At 31.7% G+C, this 20,405-nt stretch overlaps 1 protein-coding gene across 9 annotated transcripts in view; it reads left to right on the plus strand.

The window, feature by feature from the left end:
* Positions 1-4,675: 4,675 nt before the first annotated feature.
* LOC148621358 (uncharacterized) overlaps positions 4,676-20,405 on the plus strand; it is a 40,480-nt gene continuing 24,750 nt past the window's right edge. For 4 of the 9 annotated variants that reach the window (XR_015921167.1, XR_015921166.1, XR_015921168.1 and 1 more), the window contains exons 1-6: positions 4,676-4,874; positions 11,313-11,420; positions 12,167-12,493; positions 17,333-17,387; positions 18,019-18,116; positions 18,975-19,016. Coding sequence is in view for 3 of the 9 variants with exons in the window: in XM_088575608.1 (XP_088431734.1) it covers positions 18,056-18,116; positions 18,975-19,016 (103 nt within the window). In the remaining 6 variants the exon portion in view is untranslated. Of the gene's footprint in view, positions 4,875-11,312; positions 11,421-12,166; positions 12,494-17,332; positions 17,388-18,018; positions 18,117-18,974; positions 19,017-20,405 lie in introns of those variants that run through there. The other 5 variants (XR_015921170.1, XM_088575608.1, XM_088575609.1 and 2 more) reach the window with 2 other exon arrangements.

Here is a 20,405-nt window from a genome sequence, read left to right on the forward strand (position 1 = left end):
ACCTGGTCCATGCTCCCAGTTTTTAGTGGAGTCCGAGTTGCTCATTTGCTTTTGTTACTATGTGTGTATTATTTTATTAACTTTGTGTTCTTTGTTGTGTATGTCTGTTTTCCATGTCTGGTCTTCGTCCCTGGATTGCATTTTAAATTTGTTTTATTACCCCTATAAACTTGGTTCCCTTGCTTACTCTTTGACAAGTAAGTACGGCAGTTGATAGTTTTGAAAATAGAAAATTTTGCAGTTCAACCTTTTTTTTTTATTCTTTGAGGAGTGTGGTTGCACTATGGGTATCATGCATATACTATTCCCTATGCCTACCACCGATAATATCATTGATGGATATATTACGCTTAGCAGATGAAAACAAGATTGTGTTGGTACAAGAACATACTTGTTTTTGTCATGTGTAGAATAAAATACGTTGGTAGTACGTCAACAACGTTGTATTATTGACACTTATAGACCTGCAAAAAAAGTTAGGATATAGGGGTCGTGCTTAAATTTAATTAATTAGAACATCATTTCATAGGCTCATGACCTTATCTTTATAAACGAACTATCAAATGTGATAAAGTTATCTTCAGGATATGAACAGAAAATGTTATTTTCAGAATTAAGCCTCTTGGATCGGATTATTTTCAGATTTTGTTTAAATATCACTCAAGACTCAAAAGTCGTATTGTTGACATCACAGTTCGGTTAACTGACCGATATGAAGTTTCTATCTTACAGATGAGTCGAGATAATTTGAATAAATGGAGGATATGAGTACTTGCAGGATATATGTCCTGTCTTTCATTTCTTTACAATCGCATGATATTTATATATTCCGAACTCATGACAGGATTCAATCATACACAGTGATAGGTTTTTGTAGTTAATATGCATAATTATAAAGTCAATGTTCTGTTACAAACCAACCACAATTTAAAGCTAAAACAAATACAAACCCTTCCAAACGACATTGGGTAGAGAAAATAAATAATTCATTTACATATTTGGACAATTTGGACAATAATTTAGCTCTAAACAACGATGACTTCAAATTTTATACTAAAGATTTTCATACTGTAGAACTCTCTTTAAATAAAGTAAATATTGATAACAAAAGACTTTCCATTTCTTGATCTAAGATTTACCGATAGTGGCAAACTAAATTTTACGATAAAAGGGATGCTTTTTTTCATTCCCTATTGTCAACAGAAGGCGACGTCCCCATATCAACATCACATGGTATTTACATATCACCATTGATTTTACTTGCTCGTATATGTAACAATGTTCTAGATTTTAACGAAAGGAATCTTGATGTAACCTAGAAACGACTACATTAAGGTTTCCGATATTAAAAAATCGCAAAAGAATTCACAACATTTTTAACGATACAAGGAACTTATTCTTAAATATAGATGTATTATTAAAGGATTATTACGTTCGGGTACTTCTCACCCTTTGTTTTACAGTAATATTTTACACAAAGCTAGGAAAGCTCGATACTCACCCAATAAGCCGTTGAATAGTCTAATTCGTAAGGAACATAGTTATGATATTGTTGTCAAATCGTTAAGTATAGCAAATTTAATATTATCATTGATTCGCTCATAGGATATTTACAAAGAAAATAAAACACTATATTTTAAAAGAGCTCAGAAGTCAGTGTTTACTTAAGTTTTTTTTTTCGAGGAGATGACGGTAGTTGTGTGGAATTTTTTATTTTTGTTAATTTTGTTTAATGTTGGAATAAATATACTGAATGACGCCACCCAACCTTTAAAACGTAAAAAGTAATAAATCCTATATGAAAATAATGTATATACTTAGTGGAATAATCAGTAATATGTTGTGTATTATATCTATTGATTTAAAGAGCAAAAATACAATTAACTTCATTGCGTATTCGTGTAACTAATATTATAGATTTCATTGTTGACAATCGACCAACACACATTACAAATCAATAATGTGTATGGTGTTACACATTCTGTGATTGATCTAATGGTACTTTACCTACAGGTAATATTGTACTCTTTAATTTGTTCTGTATTGATATGTACCAGGAAGGGTATTTAGAATTGGTAACGTATACTTCCACTATACCAGAGGAAACTAATCCTTACCCTACAGTTGTACTCATAAAGTAAGCGTCCTCTGCTATTTTCAGGAAAACACGCCGATAAGTTCACTAATGTAAATATCATGTCCGGAGTAGACAAAACTAGAAAGGAAAACTAATACACGGTAAACGAACTCGAACTACAAATGGACATATTATAACGATGCACGTATTTATGATGATGACCATAAAACTTTTGTAGTAATGATTTTAATCGTATAGCCTCATAACCCTGTTCCAGAAGACAAATTGTTAGAAGGCTGCCATGGTATACTTGTCATGTAGTTTCAGCAAGCTCTGAAATAACTTCATACGCCGGTGCTAAAATAATGTTGCCATAGATTAAGAAAGTTAACAATATGTAATGAACTTCCTCTGCTTTTCTAGAAACACCCGCCGAGTAGTTCACCAAATGTCACATCCGGATTACACGAATAAAAAGTTATACTATGACATAGTAAACAAAGAAGTCAAGGTGCAGATGGACATATTATAACGACTTGCGTGTTTATGATGACGAACATAAAACTGTTTAGTGATGATTTTAATCGTGTAGCGACATAAACCCTTTGCCAGAGACCTAATTGAAAGAGGTCTAGCACGGTAAAAAAAGTTATGAAGCTCTGAAATAACTTATGAATCGTTATACAAAAACTCAGGTGATAAGAAATGTAACCATAGATGAGGGTTGTTGACAATGTGTAATGGTAAGTCATCGCTAATGTGATATAGTTTAATTTTGAGTTTTCTTTTTGCCATTTTCTCTAAGAGTAAGTCAAGATATGAGGGCTGTCTAAATAGTTTCTGAAGTATCCTTTACCCATGATACAAGGGGTAGATGCGATTTATAAAATTCCAGACACTTGGATAGTTATAAGATACGTTATTTAGATCTATATTGCCTGAACTGAGATATGCTAAACCATGTCTGTTCTTTTTGATACGATCAACTGTAAATGAGGTCAGCTTCATAATAGTGATGGAATATGTTATCAAGTAGCGGGGTTCTTCTTGGTCTCTTTCATTTGCAAACCGACTGTTGGAAACACATCTACCACATTGGACAAATTCCAACATTTTGACGACATCTTCCAGCTCTTAATTGATAAGGAATCGATTTTTACAAAGTATGGAGAATTATCAACAAGTATTTCGTATTTGTATCTAGCTGTTCGATCTTATTTAGAATAACAACGATGTTTTATGGGTATCGGTCGGGATTATAGTATATTTATACAGAGTTGAAAAATCATACATCTTGGTGATTATATTCCAATACTAATCCGGCATTGGGGGTATCGCGAAAATATTGATTATGGTACGAGAGAAACAAAAGGGTTCTAAGTAGACTGAAGACCCTCTCTGACAGGTATAAGTGCGGCAGTTAATAGTTAATAGAAAGAAGAACATTATTCAGATAAAACTATGTGGTTGCAGTATAGGTCATATACAGATTTTATTACCTATGTCAACCTTCAAATACTTTCAAAACGTTTTCCGTTCCTTGTTTGTCTACCCAGGATTTGGCTTTTTATAAGCAACTCGGCGGGTGTTTCTAGAAAAGCAGAGGATGCTTATCCTACCGGTGCACCTGGTCTTTGCTCCCAGTTTTTAGTGGAGTCCCAGCTCATTTGCTTTTGTTACTTTGTATGTATGTATGAGTTTAGTTACTTCATGTTTTTTTATTGTGTATGATTGTTTTCCATGTCTGGTCTTTATCCCTGGATTACATTCTTTTGATTACCACTATAACTTGGTTCCCTTGATTATTCGTTCAATAATAACATTATTGGATATAATACGTCTTGAAGATAAAAACAATGTTATCTGGACTTTTTCTGCTGTTACAAAAAATAGCCTTTGTCATGTGTAGAATACAATGTGTTTGATCCAATGCACGTCGAAAATTTGTGTATCTTTGACATTTATAGACCTAAAAAATGGTGCTGAGGAAGGATGCGTGTTTTTTTTTTTAATTGCAAAATTAATTTATTTCATAGACTAATAAACATATAATTGTAAAACTAACTATCAAATGGGATAAGCGAATCTTAATGATAGGAACAGAAGAAATTATTTTTAGAGTTAACTATAAGCTATTATGATAGGATTATTTTCAACTTTCGTTGCTATCATCACTCAAGACTCAAGAAGTCTTATGGTTAACATCCCAGTTTTGTTGACTCACCGATGTGAACTACAATGTTATTGCTGAATGTAAGCTACCAATCTTCCCCAAAAGTAAGAAACAGTTGTTTCTGGTTAGAATTAATATATTGAATGACCCAACACATCCTTTAATACGCATATAGTAAAAAATCAGGTATAATGTTTTTGTTGATATGTGTTGAAATAAACAGTAATATGTTGTGAATTATAACCATTCATTCAAAACATTTAAAGCACCAAAACATAGCTGATTTAAATCCTACTGCGTGTTCATATAGCTAGTTAAAAGTTTTCATTGTTGAAAATCGACCAATCCGCCATTACTAAAATTGATCTCATATTACGGTCAATTATTTGTATGTTCAGTCAATGGTATTTTATCTACAGGTAATCGTGTACGCTTTCATTTGTGTTGTTTTGGAATTTTACCTAGAAGTTTGTTTGAATTTGACTACGACTAGTCATGTGTATTTTGAATTAATTTAATTGGAATAATTCTTTCATCGTGGTTATCAGCGACTGCAAAATAATATCCTGTTTTGGATTTTTGTTTATGACATTTGTTTTACTTCCTTTCTCGAATGATCTGACGGTAAGTGTTTCATCGTAGACTTCTGATCGTATACCGTATACGTGTTTTTTTGCGTGTAGATCATATTGGCGATAGAAAAAGACTGGCAAAGATGAATAACTCTATTTCTACTTCAAAATATTTGGCATGATTTAATTCTAGCGTTCCAACTTTGATCGCGAAAATAGCATAAATTTAATCACCGCGAAAATAATCACTTAATAAAAGATTCATTAAATTTTGAAATGTTGTTTTGGCAAAACGACTACATGAAGCGGAAAGACGGTACAAACCACCGAGAAGTAAATTGGCTAAGGGAGGCTGGTAACAGCGATATTGGAAATTCCTCCGTGCATTACTGAGTGAACAAGGAGCCCGATCCTAACATAGGCCACATGTAAATAAGTCACCCTGGTAACAGAAGACGAAAAATTCTGACTGGTACCAGTCATGAACAGGCCGCTCTGTAACAGATAAAGTCTTATTTAAACCCAACTTCCCGTGGTACCACAGAAAGGTATAACATAATATAACCCAACACGGAATTATAGGGTCATGACCCCCTCTCATCTTGCCAAAAATGGTCACGTCCTAACGTGTCCATCCCCAAAAGCGCAGGAAAAGAGAGCGAGATACACCACTTGCTAAGAATTTTTTTGGGTTATATTACATGTTTGTATTTGTAGTCTACTCATATGTACGATCGCTTTCATATTCATTAGAAAATGAGTTTCTTCACTTTTCGAGTTTTTGTTTGTGCAGCATTAAAATATAGTCTGATTGTTGGACTGCTTAGCTTGTGCCATATTTCATACTTTTCATACTTTTTTTAAATTTCATATTCATTAACAACTATTTAAATTGCTTGGGATTACAATTGAATAATGATTAAAACGTATTGTAGGCCAAAGAGGTATGTAACCTATTTTCATTTACTTTCGCGCAATATCCAGCGGTATGCCTTTAGCAATGCAGGGTTCCAAAACTCTAAATGAAGATTTCGATTGAAGCCCATTTAACCATTTATGGACAAAGGGTCACAAAATGAATCAAAACATACACATTTTTGCACTTAAAGTTTTTTAGCAACTTTATTCTTTCACGAACTTATGGTGTGTTTCATTTAATCTCAATATAAGTTAGGAGTTGCACAGTGCTGATATGCTGTGTTTGAAGTTGGTGCCGGCATAGTGTGTCTTTACCTCTTCTGTTGTGTCCAGCTTATTATGGGAGATATGTCATTGATACACCATCATTTACAGACAGTTTATTTCCTATAAACCATAATACACTTTGATATCAAAACGATTAAAGGGATCCCCTAGAAAACAAAATACATTCCCTGTCAAACTACATCTATACTACTTAAGGAAGATACTGATTTCTTTGGGCCGCAACTCCTCTGAAACAATACAAGGTCGAATATATTTGTGATATGTGGTATATTTGTAGTGTTGTGTACTTCCTAAATTTGTCTTTGAAACAATCGCGATTTTTTTTGTGACAATATACCAATTCGGAGACCGTCATTGGACTGTGTGTTATGATACGCTTTCGCGCATGTTCAATCTATGTATTGTCGGATCATGTTTACATGTGTTAAACGAGTATTGTTCGTTCATTATTTGCTTAGACGATATCCACCATTTTTCATTTTTCTGAGGTGCAAAAATGTCTAGACATGAAAGTAGTAGAACGTGTCGAAATAAGCTTTTTCCCTTCTATGTGTAAACATCTACTCCCGAAGTCAGTACCCCTCACCCTTTTTACGTGTAAAATGGCATGACTGGTAAACCCCTACCCTCTATTACATAATTTATGATGACCTTTTAACTTGGTGTAGCAGACCTTACAGAAGTTTTCATGGGTGTTCTACCCAGCTCCCTCTTTCACTCCCAACCCACCCTATTAAAAACAAAATAAAACAAGCGACTAGATCATCAATCACAAATAAACAGGAAATGACAATTTCTCACATTGAGATGTAGTAGCAAGAAAAATGTACAGTTCGGATGAAGTCTGAATGAAGGCTAAACTTTCTATTATGCAAAAACATTCAGTCGAATGTCCGTCTGTCTGTCCGTTAGTCTCCTGGCATTTTCCATTTGATAAAAAGCACAAAAATACACGATTTTGAGCTAGATAAAAACATATTTTTCGAGCAAGAGACCACTTGAATAACCTACTTGAAAGCATTATTATGGCATAATAATAGGACAAAATACTTGAAAGTCCCCTTCCGACTTTTCTTGACTAGCTAACAAGTCCTAGTTTGGCCAATGGGGGTTGATCACATATTTCTATATATTATATATTACGGAGTGAATTTTTTTCAAATGACTGAGCCATTTTTTCAATGTACAAAAAAGGCCACACTAAAGGGCATTTTTTGTTTTGTTTTTTTTACCAAAACTGAATTGTAGATCTGAGATGATATATAATGTCTAGTTTCTGAACAAAAACGGACAAGAGCTGAATCAGCGGCTCATCCATTTACATTTAATAATGTTTCCTGTTCAACATGTACATAAAGGATCAGATGTACTAGGTGAAAATCATTGATACTTTCAATTTGTGATTTTGACAAAACCAAGTTTGTATTCTACTAGTATTACATGTACCAATTTGTTATGCTTTTCATGTTGTTATACTATTTGAATAAATGTGAAATTGTTGTAAGATGTTATAAATGGGACAACATTAAATACTCTTTTCTTGTAAGTAGTGCTACCTATCAAAGTATTTCAGTACTTGTTCACTTATATCATGTACATGCATTCATTTTATTCCCAGTCATTGAGGATGTTAAACAAAATGCATATTTAATCACTCTTAAATACATCAATTAACCATGTCCATATACTGACAAAACTGGGGCAGAAAAATACAACTTATTTTTTTTCTTGTAATACTTAATCTAACTTTATATGTAGGTTTGTTTCATGATCATACTGATTACAATTATGGCGAATGGTAAAATCAAGGCAACCTGGAATTGATGATGACAAAAAAACATATTTCTTTTACACCCACAAGACCAAGAAAAAAGACACACAACAAGAAAAAATAAAAACATCTTGCATTAGTTCACTGGATGAATTTGGCAAAATTAAGAGCTTCTAGTGAGTAAATCTCGCTTCCCCAAAAATGAATTCGTCTCCAAGTCTTTAAACAGGAAGTAGTTCTTCGACAGGTAAGTGGAGTATAAGACCAATAGATGAGACTGCATAACAAATATTAAATGGCTGTGTTTCCTGAGGAAAATGTTAACGAAGTTCTGGTAACGGACGGACATAGCTGAAACAGTATACCCCCATTCTTAGAGACGGGGGTAAAATTATTTTTTATTGCATCTTCCAAAAGCACAACGAGACCATAATCTTATTATTTATATACCTGAAATTTTCTCATGTCCTACACTATCCGTTGTTGCCTGTTTGGATATTTCGATAAGGGTTGATAGACATACAGCTAGAAGAAAAAATCCATTTTCATGTTGTTTATGACTCTATCAATGTTTATAGGATTCGGATTGATAGAGTAATAAACAAAAACATTGATTTAATACACAAATACCGATATTAGCTTTATTTACTTTGCTGGCACCAACTTCAAAAATTGCTGCACTTGGTACATCCTTCTGCATCAGTTGTTGGTTTCTAACACATACCATGTACACTGTATTCTGATTTCCTAATACATCAACATAGCTTATCCACTTATTTGGTGTGTATATAGACGATATTTTGTTGAATGTGTTTTGCCTGTAATGTACATGTATATGTAATTGTACATTTTGCATTTAATGTCCATGATTGGAATGTGATGTTGATCAAAGAGGTTGGATTCAGAGAATCACCTCAAGGTGTTGATTTTACGGCAGGGGTAAAATATACTATTTTCACAAATTGAAAAGCCACCCCCTCCCCAGTCCCTTGCATTTGCCTATGTATATTTACTAACCACGTCAAGACAGATCAATAGTGGAACATCAACCTGAAGCTAAAATAGAATGAAAACACTCCAAACGTCTATATTGTCTTGGTCACGAACCAATTAAAAGCAGGAGAAAATGATTTTTTTTGTGTGTGTGTTATTTTACCCTGTCTATTCTTTGTCCCTGGATTACATTCTTTTAATTTCCACCAGAACCTTTGTTTCCTTGATTATTCTTTCTGTCCAGTTCTCTTATAAATCGCATATACATTCTCATTCCTTTCTGAGAGCAATACAGTACTGTCTATTGATTATAACTTAATATTACTTTACTATTTGTTCGTTTTCATCTTTGATCTTATGTGGTAAATATGAAGTTGTCGTGTGACAAAACTACGTATCATGCCTATTTGTTAACGGCCCGTGCAGGTCCGGGTGTTAAAAGAATAGGCCTGCAGCAGCGCTAAGCTTGTCGTAAAAGGCGACTAAATAGTGCTCAGAACCCTAGCCGGGGGCTAGGGCGCTTTGCCCACAGAGCAACTGGGATGTGTGCCTCAGGTGGTTGAATGGGGTACCCCTGGCGTATTACATGCTGGGGTTGTCAGGCTATAATACGGAAAACCTGACTGCAAACCATAGTGGTGCACCGTGTTGGGAAAGATGCCACGTTCCTCGCACTTTAAAGAACCCTACTGTGGTATTTTCCCGGAGTAGGAACCATAGGCTCCGCCACAGGAGACTAAATTGTCCGACCCTACCCACCTCTCCTTATTTCCAGTGGCAATCAAAATTTGTCGACCCCATTGTCCTTGTGTCCCATCCCTTTTTCATTTCATCATCATTTCATGTTCATTTTATCATCCGTTTCATGTTCATCGTCTGAATATAGCTGAAATATTGCTGCTCGGACGTTAAACTCCAACAAACAAACAAAAACAAACCTATTTGTTAACTATTTGGCTTAATATATATTCGAGTCTTGCCTTTTTAAAAACCATGTGTATGTCATTAAAGCATGAAGTTTTTTCTATAAACATACTCCTACGAAAATATTTTCATAAAGATTAAACAGTTCAAAGTATGGCATTATTTCTCCTATTGTCATAGTATTATTACATGGTTCATTTCTAAATCTCAGAAGTATTTGCTTTACTGTATAGGTTGTATTTGGTGCTTTTGTTCAGTTTTACCATATCTGTTCTTTCTCTATTATTGTCTATTTTGTAAGATATATTATATATATTTGCCTGTGTCTGTTTATTTGAGGATATCAGAAGAACAAAGATAAGTCTTAACGGTAACAAATATTGCAAAATGATTGAGGATTCGTATTCCCTGGTTGTGTAGAGTTGTGTTAGGTTAAAACCTCAGTAGAAATATATATGAAATATAAAAAAAACTTTATCGTACTTCAGCTGACAGGTTTTTTTAAATTGCTTTAAAACTACAAAATATCCTCTGAAGGAATTAGATATTCTGAAGGTCCAGTTTATATCATTTATAGCCTAACTAGAAGGCAGCATTTATGTGAAGGAACAAAACGAAATCTTGAATGAGGTAGTACACCCGGGATAAACACGATTCTCCCCATAGTTCAATTTTCTTTAAATTGTAAAACAGTACAGATATTTTACGAACTGAACTGCAGTACATCTTCTAACATTGTTTTTCAAAGAAAAACCACTGTGCAGATTTTGAACCAGAAGGTTTAAAATATTGCATTTTTTAAAAATCTGAATCATACAAATCCAATCTGGCTAAACTAAACCATATCTGGTATTTAGGGTTATTTTAACAAACTATTTAAAGAAAAACTAACTGAATATTTAATCAAATTCACTCTGAAAGGATTACTTTATGATATCTAACATAAATTGTTTATGTAGTAGAAGAGTTACCGGGCTTGTATTTTTACCAAACTAACAAAAAGAGGGCAATTTTCAGCTATTTACCTATATTAAAACCTTACATTTGCAAAACAAAAGAAATAATAATTTTCATACAAGACTGATATCATGTTTATTATTCTAATACAAATCTAACAACAAAGTTTCAAAACGTTTCAACGAGTTGTTTTTTTAATGTGAAATGATATGGAGGTAAAACATTGGAAAAGTTTTTTCTCGGTCAAATCAACGGCTAAAATAATGTGAATATTCAATATGGTTTCTAAATATCAAATTAGAATTACTCATATTCAAGAATATACCGAGCACAGCATGATGAGGAATAAATGTAACACAAATTCTAGTTTTCTATATGAAGGGACAAATATATATATGATATTATACATGCTGAGTAGAGACATATGCTGAGCACATGTGCCACAGCTACAAAATGAGCTAAAGTTTTGAAATCTTACAAAGAATTATGAAAAAAGTGAACCAGTTAATCGTTAATTATGGGTAAATCGACTTATAAACAGAAACGAAACGATTAAGAACATACGACACAATGCTGAAGACATAATCGCGTCTAAGCGAGGCAAAAATAAAACTATTTACAATTTCTTTTATTTTTCAGTTCTGGAATGACTTTTTTGCATTCAACATTATACAGGCTATTTACGCATAATGCAGGTTTTTTTTACGGTTATTGGTTGTATTATAAGCTGCTTGACGTTAGCACAAGGTATATGTTTTCGTTACAATTTTCAGTTATGAAGTCAAATATACGTATTTCTCGTTTATCTATCCATTTAAATTCAATATGTTTGTTCAACGCATTTCAGTTTATATGCCCTTTTAGCTGTTACATCTAAACTGGATTTATAGTAAAATATTTATGAAGATACATTTCATATGAATAGGTTTACATTGTTAATGAATAAAAAAGAAAGAGTTGAAAGTCTTGATTTTGGGTTTTACTATGTAGTAAAACATGAAAAAGTATACAAACCGTGAGTTGAAAAAAAATGCTGAAAGTGAAAAAGTGGTATACTTCTGCACAAATTTCACCAAACAGATAGTTAAAGGCACACATATCTCTACGATTGAAGTGGTTTTACAGTCTAACGCAATAATGAGGGAATGATTTTTACAAATCGTGTCTTCAAAATCTATTTAAAGCACAGTTTGAATTTTCCATGAATATTCTTTTTCTTTCAATATATTTCAAGAACTATCGGAACATAGCGTGCCACTCTCTTCACTATAGACACGTTGACACCGCATTAGTCTTTTATTAGATATTGTAATCAGTAGATAGAGATAAAATAGTGTTTTGTAACAGAAAAAAATATCATATTGTGTCCAATTCATTATAGTCGATTCTTCTTCTGTTCTAGAACTTCAAAACTGTTAACTTAAGTTGCTATGAACAAATTTGATTTTATAATGTATCGGATTTATAATTGTGGTTTTTTTTTTATGTTTCAGGAAGTTTGCAATGGGTAATCTCAGAAAAAGTGAATAACTATGGACAGTCTGTAACCCTACGATGTTTATCAAATTCATGCAACATAGAGAATTGCAAATATCGAGCAGGATGGGATAGATATGACCCAGACCGCATGCTTACCTTGGTAGTTACCATGAATCAAACTGTACCTGCAACAAATAAATATTTTGGTCAGTTTGTCGAGGATGGGTTTACTCTAGAAATACGAAATTTATCAAAAAGAGATATAAACATCAGTTACGAATGTTCAGTTGGTTTTAATAAAAGTGAAGCAAAATATTTAACTGAACAAGATGTGTTTAAAGGTAATTCTTTTAATTTGTATTGTCAAATTTCTAAATCTAAGGAATAGTTAGAAGCCGATGAATCAATATTGCTTCATACTCTTTTGTCAGGAAGGAATCATTTCTTTTGTTTTTAGCAATTATAACATATTAAAGTGGTTTAGTCCGCATTATATTTTATTTTAATCCCAACACACATTGTTTTAATTGAAATCATCATATGAAACATCATTTTACATTGCAAATACAGATATATGTATACTCAGAAGAGCATACATTGTGGCGGTGCATTATTAATAAAGTAAATATGTAGAGAAATGTTCATAGGCTAAGCCTTTATAAAGGCTATATTATATTTTTAAAGACTATATTCTTTTAATTCAATTCGTCGAAAAAATTCTCCTTTATAGTTCAGGGATAGCCATCAATGATTCACAAAATATCACGATCATTGTGTACTGATATGATTATATTGAAAACACCTTTTGTTAAATGGGTTTCAAGATAATGATGATTTATTTTATATATATTTTTTTCATCTATCGTCAAATTATATCCTTCCGATACAATAGAAATCTCATTGTCATCTTTATCAGTATCATATAAATATATAGTGCTAGTATTGACGATGCACCTTCTTCTTAGCACCCGCTCTAAACTTCCTTTCGTGGGCTTCGAAAATCAAAACAATTTCTATATTTAATGGTGGTCGAACAATAAACGAGTACTGATATCATACTGATCCTTGTTTCATGACTAGATAAAACATGTAATTTGTGTCCCGTATTTTTCAATTTATGAAATTAGTTTCTTTATGTTTTCCTCATTCTTTCTTTAACAGTTATCCGATTTTTTAATCCCATCTTTTTTAAATCTTGCATATCAATTGCATTAAAAATGAAGCATAACCGTAATGAAACATTCAAATAATTTCAGTGAATAACATAAGATAAATTTTGCCTGGACTTTGTGTATTAAATTTCAAGTCTTAATTTCATATATTTATTTATTTATCCGTTGTTTACACATAAAAAACCTGTTGTTCTCTTTTAATTTTAATAGAAATATCACACTTTATTGAAATTATTTTCTGTTTTGCGCTTTTAAGAACGAAATTACATTTATTACTTTAATACATTTATATTTTTTATATAAATGTATATTTCCTTTGCATAAGCATATACAATGTACAAGTTTTGCAATCGCATGACGATGTCCTATGTATTTAGATGTATTCCTGTTGTTTCAGACATATACGAACATACATTGTGGCAGTGCATTATTGATAAAGTGAATATGTAGAGAAATGTTCATAGGCTAAGCCTTTAATTATATTATATTTTTAAAGACTCCCTCTTAGTCCAGGGATAGTCATCTATGATTCACAAAATATCACGATCACTGTGTACAGCTATGATCATATTGAAGACACCTCTTGTTAAATGGGTTTCAAGATAATGATATATATATTTTTTCTTTTGTTCTTTTTTTTTATCGTCGATTTTTTTATGTATTGTCAAATAATTTCCTTCGAATAAAATAAAAAGCTCATCATCATCTTTATCAGTATCATATAAATATATAGTGCTAGTATTAACAATGCACTTTCTACTTATCGTGATAAAATACTAGATTTTGTAATGTGAGAGCGTGATCAATTCTAAAATTAATATAGTTCTATGTTTTTTGGTAAAATGCCAACGTCACGTAAAATACCAATACCGACGTCTGATCGAAAAGAAATTACAGTCTCGGTATTTCTTTTCTTTCTGAACTCGATTACGTGTAACGTAGTAATCATGGATAAACATGAGTTGCTTCAAAACTAGCGGAAAAAAATCAACCAATTCTCTGTTAGGACGCAGATTATTTACAACAGTCAGACATGCATAGTCTCAGAATTTGATGATCCTTGTAAAGACATTGACATTGAACAAATAAGGACACTTCAAGTATGGAAATATCAAGACCGTTGCCATTGCAACCGACCCTAATGATTTTAGTCAAAAATGCATTAACTCACACTATTTTTGGACATCTCCGTCATTTATTAGGAATTACGCATAGTGATACAAGCATGTTTAAAGCAATATCTATTTTTTTTCCAAATTAAAATGCAAAAACAACTTTTGACTTTTCATATGTTGTGCATTGTACCATAAAGTTAATGTAACGCTCTTTTCATATTTTCATATAGTACTATTTTTAAAGATAAAAATGCTATTATGTGGAGAAAATGTGCAGCCCTTATTGCAGACATCTTGCTGTAATGTTACAAATCACAATGTTTAACTAGAAAAAATAAGACCCTTCCTGACAACATTTTTTACAAAAATTTAAAATCAACTTTATGTATTTGGAAGATATTTTGGCTCTACACAACGATAACTTTAATATATATACTTAAGATATATATCCTGTGGAACTTTCTTTGAATAAAACAAATGTTGACAATAAGAATGTCCGTTTCATTATCTTAGAAGCCATATCGATAGTTGTAAACTTAATGCTAACATTTACGATAAAATAGATGATTTTTTTATTCCCCATTGTCATCTTTTCGTTTTTAGATGGTTACGTCCTTTGTCACCATTACATGTAGTTTACACATCATAATTGGTTAAATTTGCTCGTATTTGTAATAATGCTTCGGATTTTAACGAAAGGCATCTTTACATTATCGAAAAATAACTACATGAAGGTGTTTGAAATCAAAAGCTCGTAAAAAATATTCACAAAATGTGTCAACCGATACAAGGAACTCACTGTCAAATACAAAATACTTGCTTTTTACGTATAAACTGGTCTGCAGCCGGCATGTCAGTTTACTGCCAGTAGTCCGTAGTTTGTACATTTGTGAAATTGTATTCAGTTTCTTTATTTTCGTTCTAACAAGGCCTTTTTTAAATGATTTGTAGGTGTGTTTAATTGTGTAATATTTTTCCACATGAGTCAGGTTTTACAAGGGGAGTGGGGTGTTGTTATATTACGCCAAAGTACTTTAACTCCGTCACATGTATTGCGCCTGTCCCAAGTAAAGAATTTTTCGCATCTGTATGTCTTGCTTTATATAATTATTTGTTTATGTTACATGAGTATATAGGGGCAGCTCCTTCGCTATACTTGTGTAGAATTTATGTTTTTTGGGTCAGCTGTGGTATGAGGATTTCCTAGTTATTCATTAAAGACAAATGGATTGCTTTGGGCTGAAATTTACACCCTGATAGGGTTTTGGTTTCTTTGACATATACACCACACTTATTTTTGTTATACCAATACCAGAAATAATCATGAGCTTTATCATTATCCAAACCAAAATCAACAGAAATAATTGAGGTGAAAAGATTTTCCCACTGAACCGCGAAAAAAAAAAAAAAACAATTCCATTATTAATTGAAAGATCTGTCCTGAATAAGAATTTTACTATCAATGGTTTCCACATTTAATTTAATAAAGAGGTTCTTTAAAGAAAGAAATAAGAAAACGACTTTTTAGGAAAACACAAAGTACATACTTGTTTGTCCTGTTTACATATATCATATTGGTAATCCAACTATATTTTTATGATTACATACCTTTGGGCCATAATCAACATAAAAGTACACGCTAACTACTCCGAAATCATGATTATAGTTTGAAATCAAATAACAGGTCAATGACAAAACAATCCTTTTAATAAACGGAACTGACGGATCCGTATTTCAGTGATGCTTTTTAAGTGAAATTTCTTTAATTCCAATTCATAACAATGGTTTTATTTTCGCAGGTGATAAGTTACTCCTTTTCATCAAAGGGTTGATCAGATAAAGTGTGGCTAACAATTGCTTATAAATATTTGCATATTTTTATCTTTCCAATTATGTGATCTTATGAAGAAAGCATAATATAAATACAAACGTTTTATGCGCTTCTTATACATTTATTTATTTTGTTGATATTTTAAAATATTATGGCATTAGAAGAGGTGTTTTCATTACATTTGAACACATCGATGATTTTCAGATTTCTCCAATATCGACTGTTTAATATTTTAACCGTTTGAAAGCACTTGACGAAACTAAAAACCCCGGTACTTACTATCTTGACTGAGGAAGCTTGTTATTCAACTCGTTACAATGTAAGATGTTACAATTATTGACTTTGTTAAAAACAAGTAATGATATATAAAATTGCATTCTTGTCACTTTCAAATTAAATTTACTTTTAAATATTCCCTTTCATGATTCACAAATATAACCTTAGCGCTTCCTCAGTGTTTTATTGTTTGATACATTGAAATCATTTTATGGCCAACTGCTTGGCAAAGGTGATTGTTGAAAAAAATTCAATGCTCTTTGTAAGAAAAGTACTAAATACTCCACCCGTGTTTTGTTGTACTTCGTGTACTACAATATTTATAGATATGTATTTTCATAATATATTCACTCCGTATGATGTACACCAAGAAATGCTAACAAATGTAGTTGACTAAGTTGGCCACAAGAAATGGGCTATTAAACAAACAAATATGCATGTTTGGGAATTAGTTTTTTTTTTACATATTTATAGGACCACATTAATGACATACACACAGATATATTTGAACATCATATGATATTTTTTTCAACTTCACATTTTATTTCCCAACACTGCTGTAAAGGCAACAACATAAAATATCTCAAATAAACACACTTTCTATAGCAATGAAAGTATTTACATCAAATCGCTGCATATTTTCAAAGTTCATATAACATATGTAGCATGTACTCGAAATAATATTACAATCTGTTACTGTGAGTGTCTAGCCATATGTTATCATTAGGAAGAACCAGTATTAACTTTTAAAGCATACGTTCAATTATATTCCATTATTTTTTGTAGATACTATGAAAGACAATGACAAACAAGAAAGAAATCGTTCAAGTGAGGGACAAATGTGAGTTGATATAACTTCTGGTAAAAATAGTAGTGGTATAAAAACAAATTAATATCTCAAAATTAAAACAAAAACACAAAAAATCTAAAATTGTATTTTTTAAAGCTAGGTACAGATGTGTTAGATACATCGACATATTTTTGCTAAAGGATCAAAAAAGATATGAATAAAGGTTTCGAATTATGTAAATCAAAATATGATACATGCTTATTAAAAGAGAATGTATTTTCTCCACACCATTTTATTTCTTTTATCATGTGGTGTTTTCGAGATATACAGTGACCCCTGTCAAACAGCATTTACAATTTAGACATGATTCTGTTCAGACAGGTGTTTGGTTTACCAAATTTCAAACTACGTTTAGATTGATATAAGGGGATTTTAAAAGTGTCTGCTGTACAAAGATTATAAATCGGATTATAAAGAGCTTAGTTAAAGAGGTTTTCTGTAGTTTCATATTCCTACAATATTGTCGATACTTTCTCACGGGGTATAACCTGTGTGGTTATTTTCTGATTGAAGGTAAAGTGTATGACTAATTCAACACCCAGTTTATACCCCGTTTTTCCAATCATATAATGGATTCATGATTTTTCCAATCGGTTGCCTTTTTTAACTTTCTTTATTTCAGACTTGGTATATTTTTTTGAGTATTGACAATCATAATTATGATAATTGTTCTACTGATCAGTAAACGAAACCGACGACTGTGTTTCAGCTCATCTTTGGGTAACTATAAGAGTTTATATAGCCATAATTATCCATTTATTCTGTAAAAATAATATTTGTATATGTCTATTTCTATGCCTTTATTACTTTATTACATTTCCTTTGACGATGTACTTGTTTAGTAGTGTAGATTAAACCGCAATTGTTTGCCCATAAAACATTGCTGTTGAAATTCATCAAATAATAATAGTTTGAAATCTGTTTTGTCTTACTGGTATTTATTCACCAGTATTAATAAACTACGTCTATATATATCTTTGGATGAAATGTATATATTCGATTTTAACAATTTGCACTGGACAAGATAATTTGTCACTGGTTCACTGAACATACATATTAATTGCTGTAGACACTTTTAGTAAACGAATCAAAAGCAAATGGGCGTAAGTATGATAATTATATCAATCCAGTTAAGGTCATAGAAGATAATTTAATTGAAGGATTATACATAATGTAAGATTTCTTCCACAGTATTGTTCTTGTTTTAAGATCTCTATTGGCACATTCGTGCTCCCTTAGAAAATCTATGCAATTCATGCACATCAATACAGCATTATATTCCCACTCTGTACATCAGATTTCAGCTACACACTCCTTTCGTTTTCAACACAGTACACCGTTTTCTTAAGTTAATTTAACATTACAAAATGTTCTTATTGTTAATTGGTGACGGACTTAACACGTTATGAAACATGCCAAACAAAAAGCAACCAAAGATAATTGCGATTTGGATAATACGATTAACAGATATCACATCTAAGAAGATGCTTTCAATATACGAAATTTAAAATAACAGTTTTATCAAACTTTATTACAGGCTATATTACTTGCGAAAGTATATACATTAATCTATTTTAGAAAGGCAAGAAGACCATACAGTGACAGAAAATTTACTGACAGGTAAGACAGATATATAACTAGATAGGTTTTGTATTTTGCGGCATTATTGTTGATAAAATGAGTTAATTGTGTAAGTACTATTTGTCATAATAAAATGAATTATAAAACAAATAAATCAAGTTAAAAGATGCATTTGAAGTTTCATGATTTAAGTGTTGCTCAATAAGACATGTACGTTTAAAATATTTTTAGAAACTTGTTTCTGCTTACGTATTTCATTACTTATTAGGAAGGATGTAAGCATATTAACCGCGGTTATTGATAATTTGCTTTATTACTTTTCAATACTAATGCCAATGCTATACAGAGTCCTCTCTTCCAGTTTGTGATTTCTTTTCTTCTTGAATTAACTTCCGCCATCTTAATAGTCCACATAAAAGATTTTGTAAATACATGTCGCATCAAACCATTAAAGATTTGCTCTCCCGAAATACATCGACACATTATAATTTCTCTCATATCGAATTATTATATCGCACTTCGTTTTTAACTCAGCCTAAAATATCTTAATCCTATTATAAGGTTTTATCTGAATAAATTGTGGAAAAATACTAAGGCATGCACAATCCATAATGCGCCATATATGCATATTTAAAGCAAAACATTTCTGGATGTCTTATTTGGACAGGAAACCCTTATAAATCTTTTGACAAACGTGTTGACTACAGAATAAGCAAATTGCTGACATGAAAAGAGAAAACATAAGTGAGGTTAAATAAACAGTAACGTATAATTATTAGAAAAATGAGGTTCACAAAGTGACGAATGTTTCTTAAACAATCAGTACATATGTAATTTTACGAGTCTCATCAAAGTCATTTCAGTTCAACCATGGGCTTGCTAATATCCATTTTCACATATCAGTTGTTCTTCAATTAGGGAAGTTGTCTAAAGTTTGTTACCATTGTACATTAAAGTCAAATAGAGAATGTTAATTTTTTTTACATTTTGATAATTGTCAATTATGATGATAAATTTTCTATGAATACTTTTATCAAGAAGAATGACAAAAAAAAAAAAAAAAAAAAAAAAAAAAAAGAAAAAATAGCATTTTGTTGATTTTTACATTATTTAGTTCAAGTCTACACCGCTTATGATAATAATACCTCATGTTCAATCTGGAGAGCTTCTAAAGGCTTGATTGCCTTCTACTAGTGTATGTATAGCTCAATAAATCCAATATTATATGTATTATCATGAAAAATAGGTTACTAGATGTACTTTGATTTTAAAAGAAAAATCGTTAATATGAATGAACATTTTTTCGTTTTGATTTCACACGTGATTAAAAGTAGGTAACGAGTCATTCATTTTGGCCAACCACTTTTTAGTTAAGATATTGCAACTACATATATACTTATAAGGGTCTGAAAAATTTCCGACGATGTT

The sequence above is a fragment of the Perna viridis genome, chromosome 3, assembly GCF_037379345.1.
Source record: "Perna viridis isolate PV_CMFRI_1.1 ecotype Kerala chromosome 3, ASM3737934v1, whole genome shotgun sequence".
Lineage (NCBI taxonomy): Eukaryota > Metazoa > Mollusca > Bivalvia > Mytilida > Mytilidae > Perna > Perna viridis.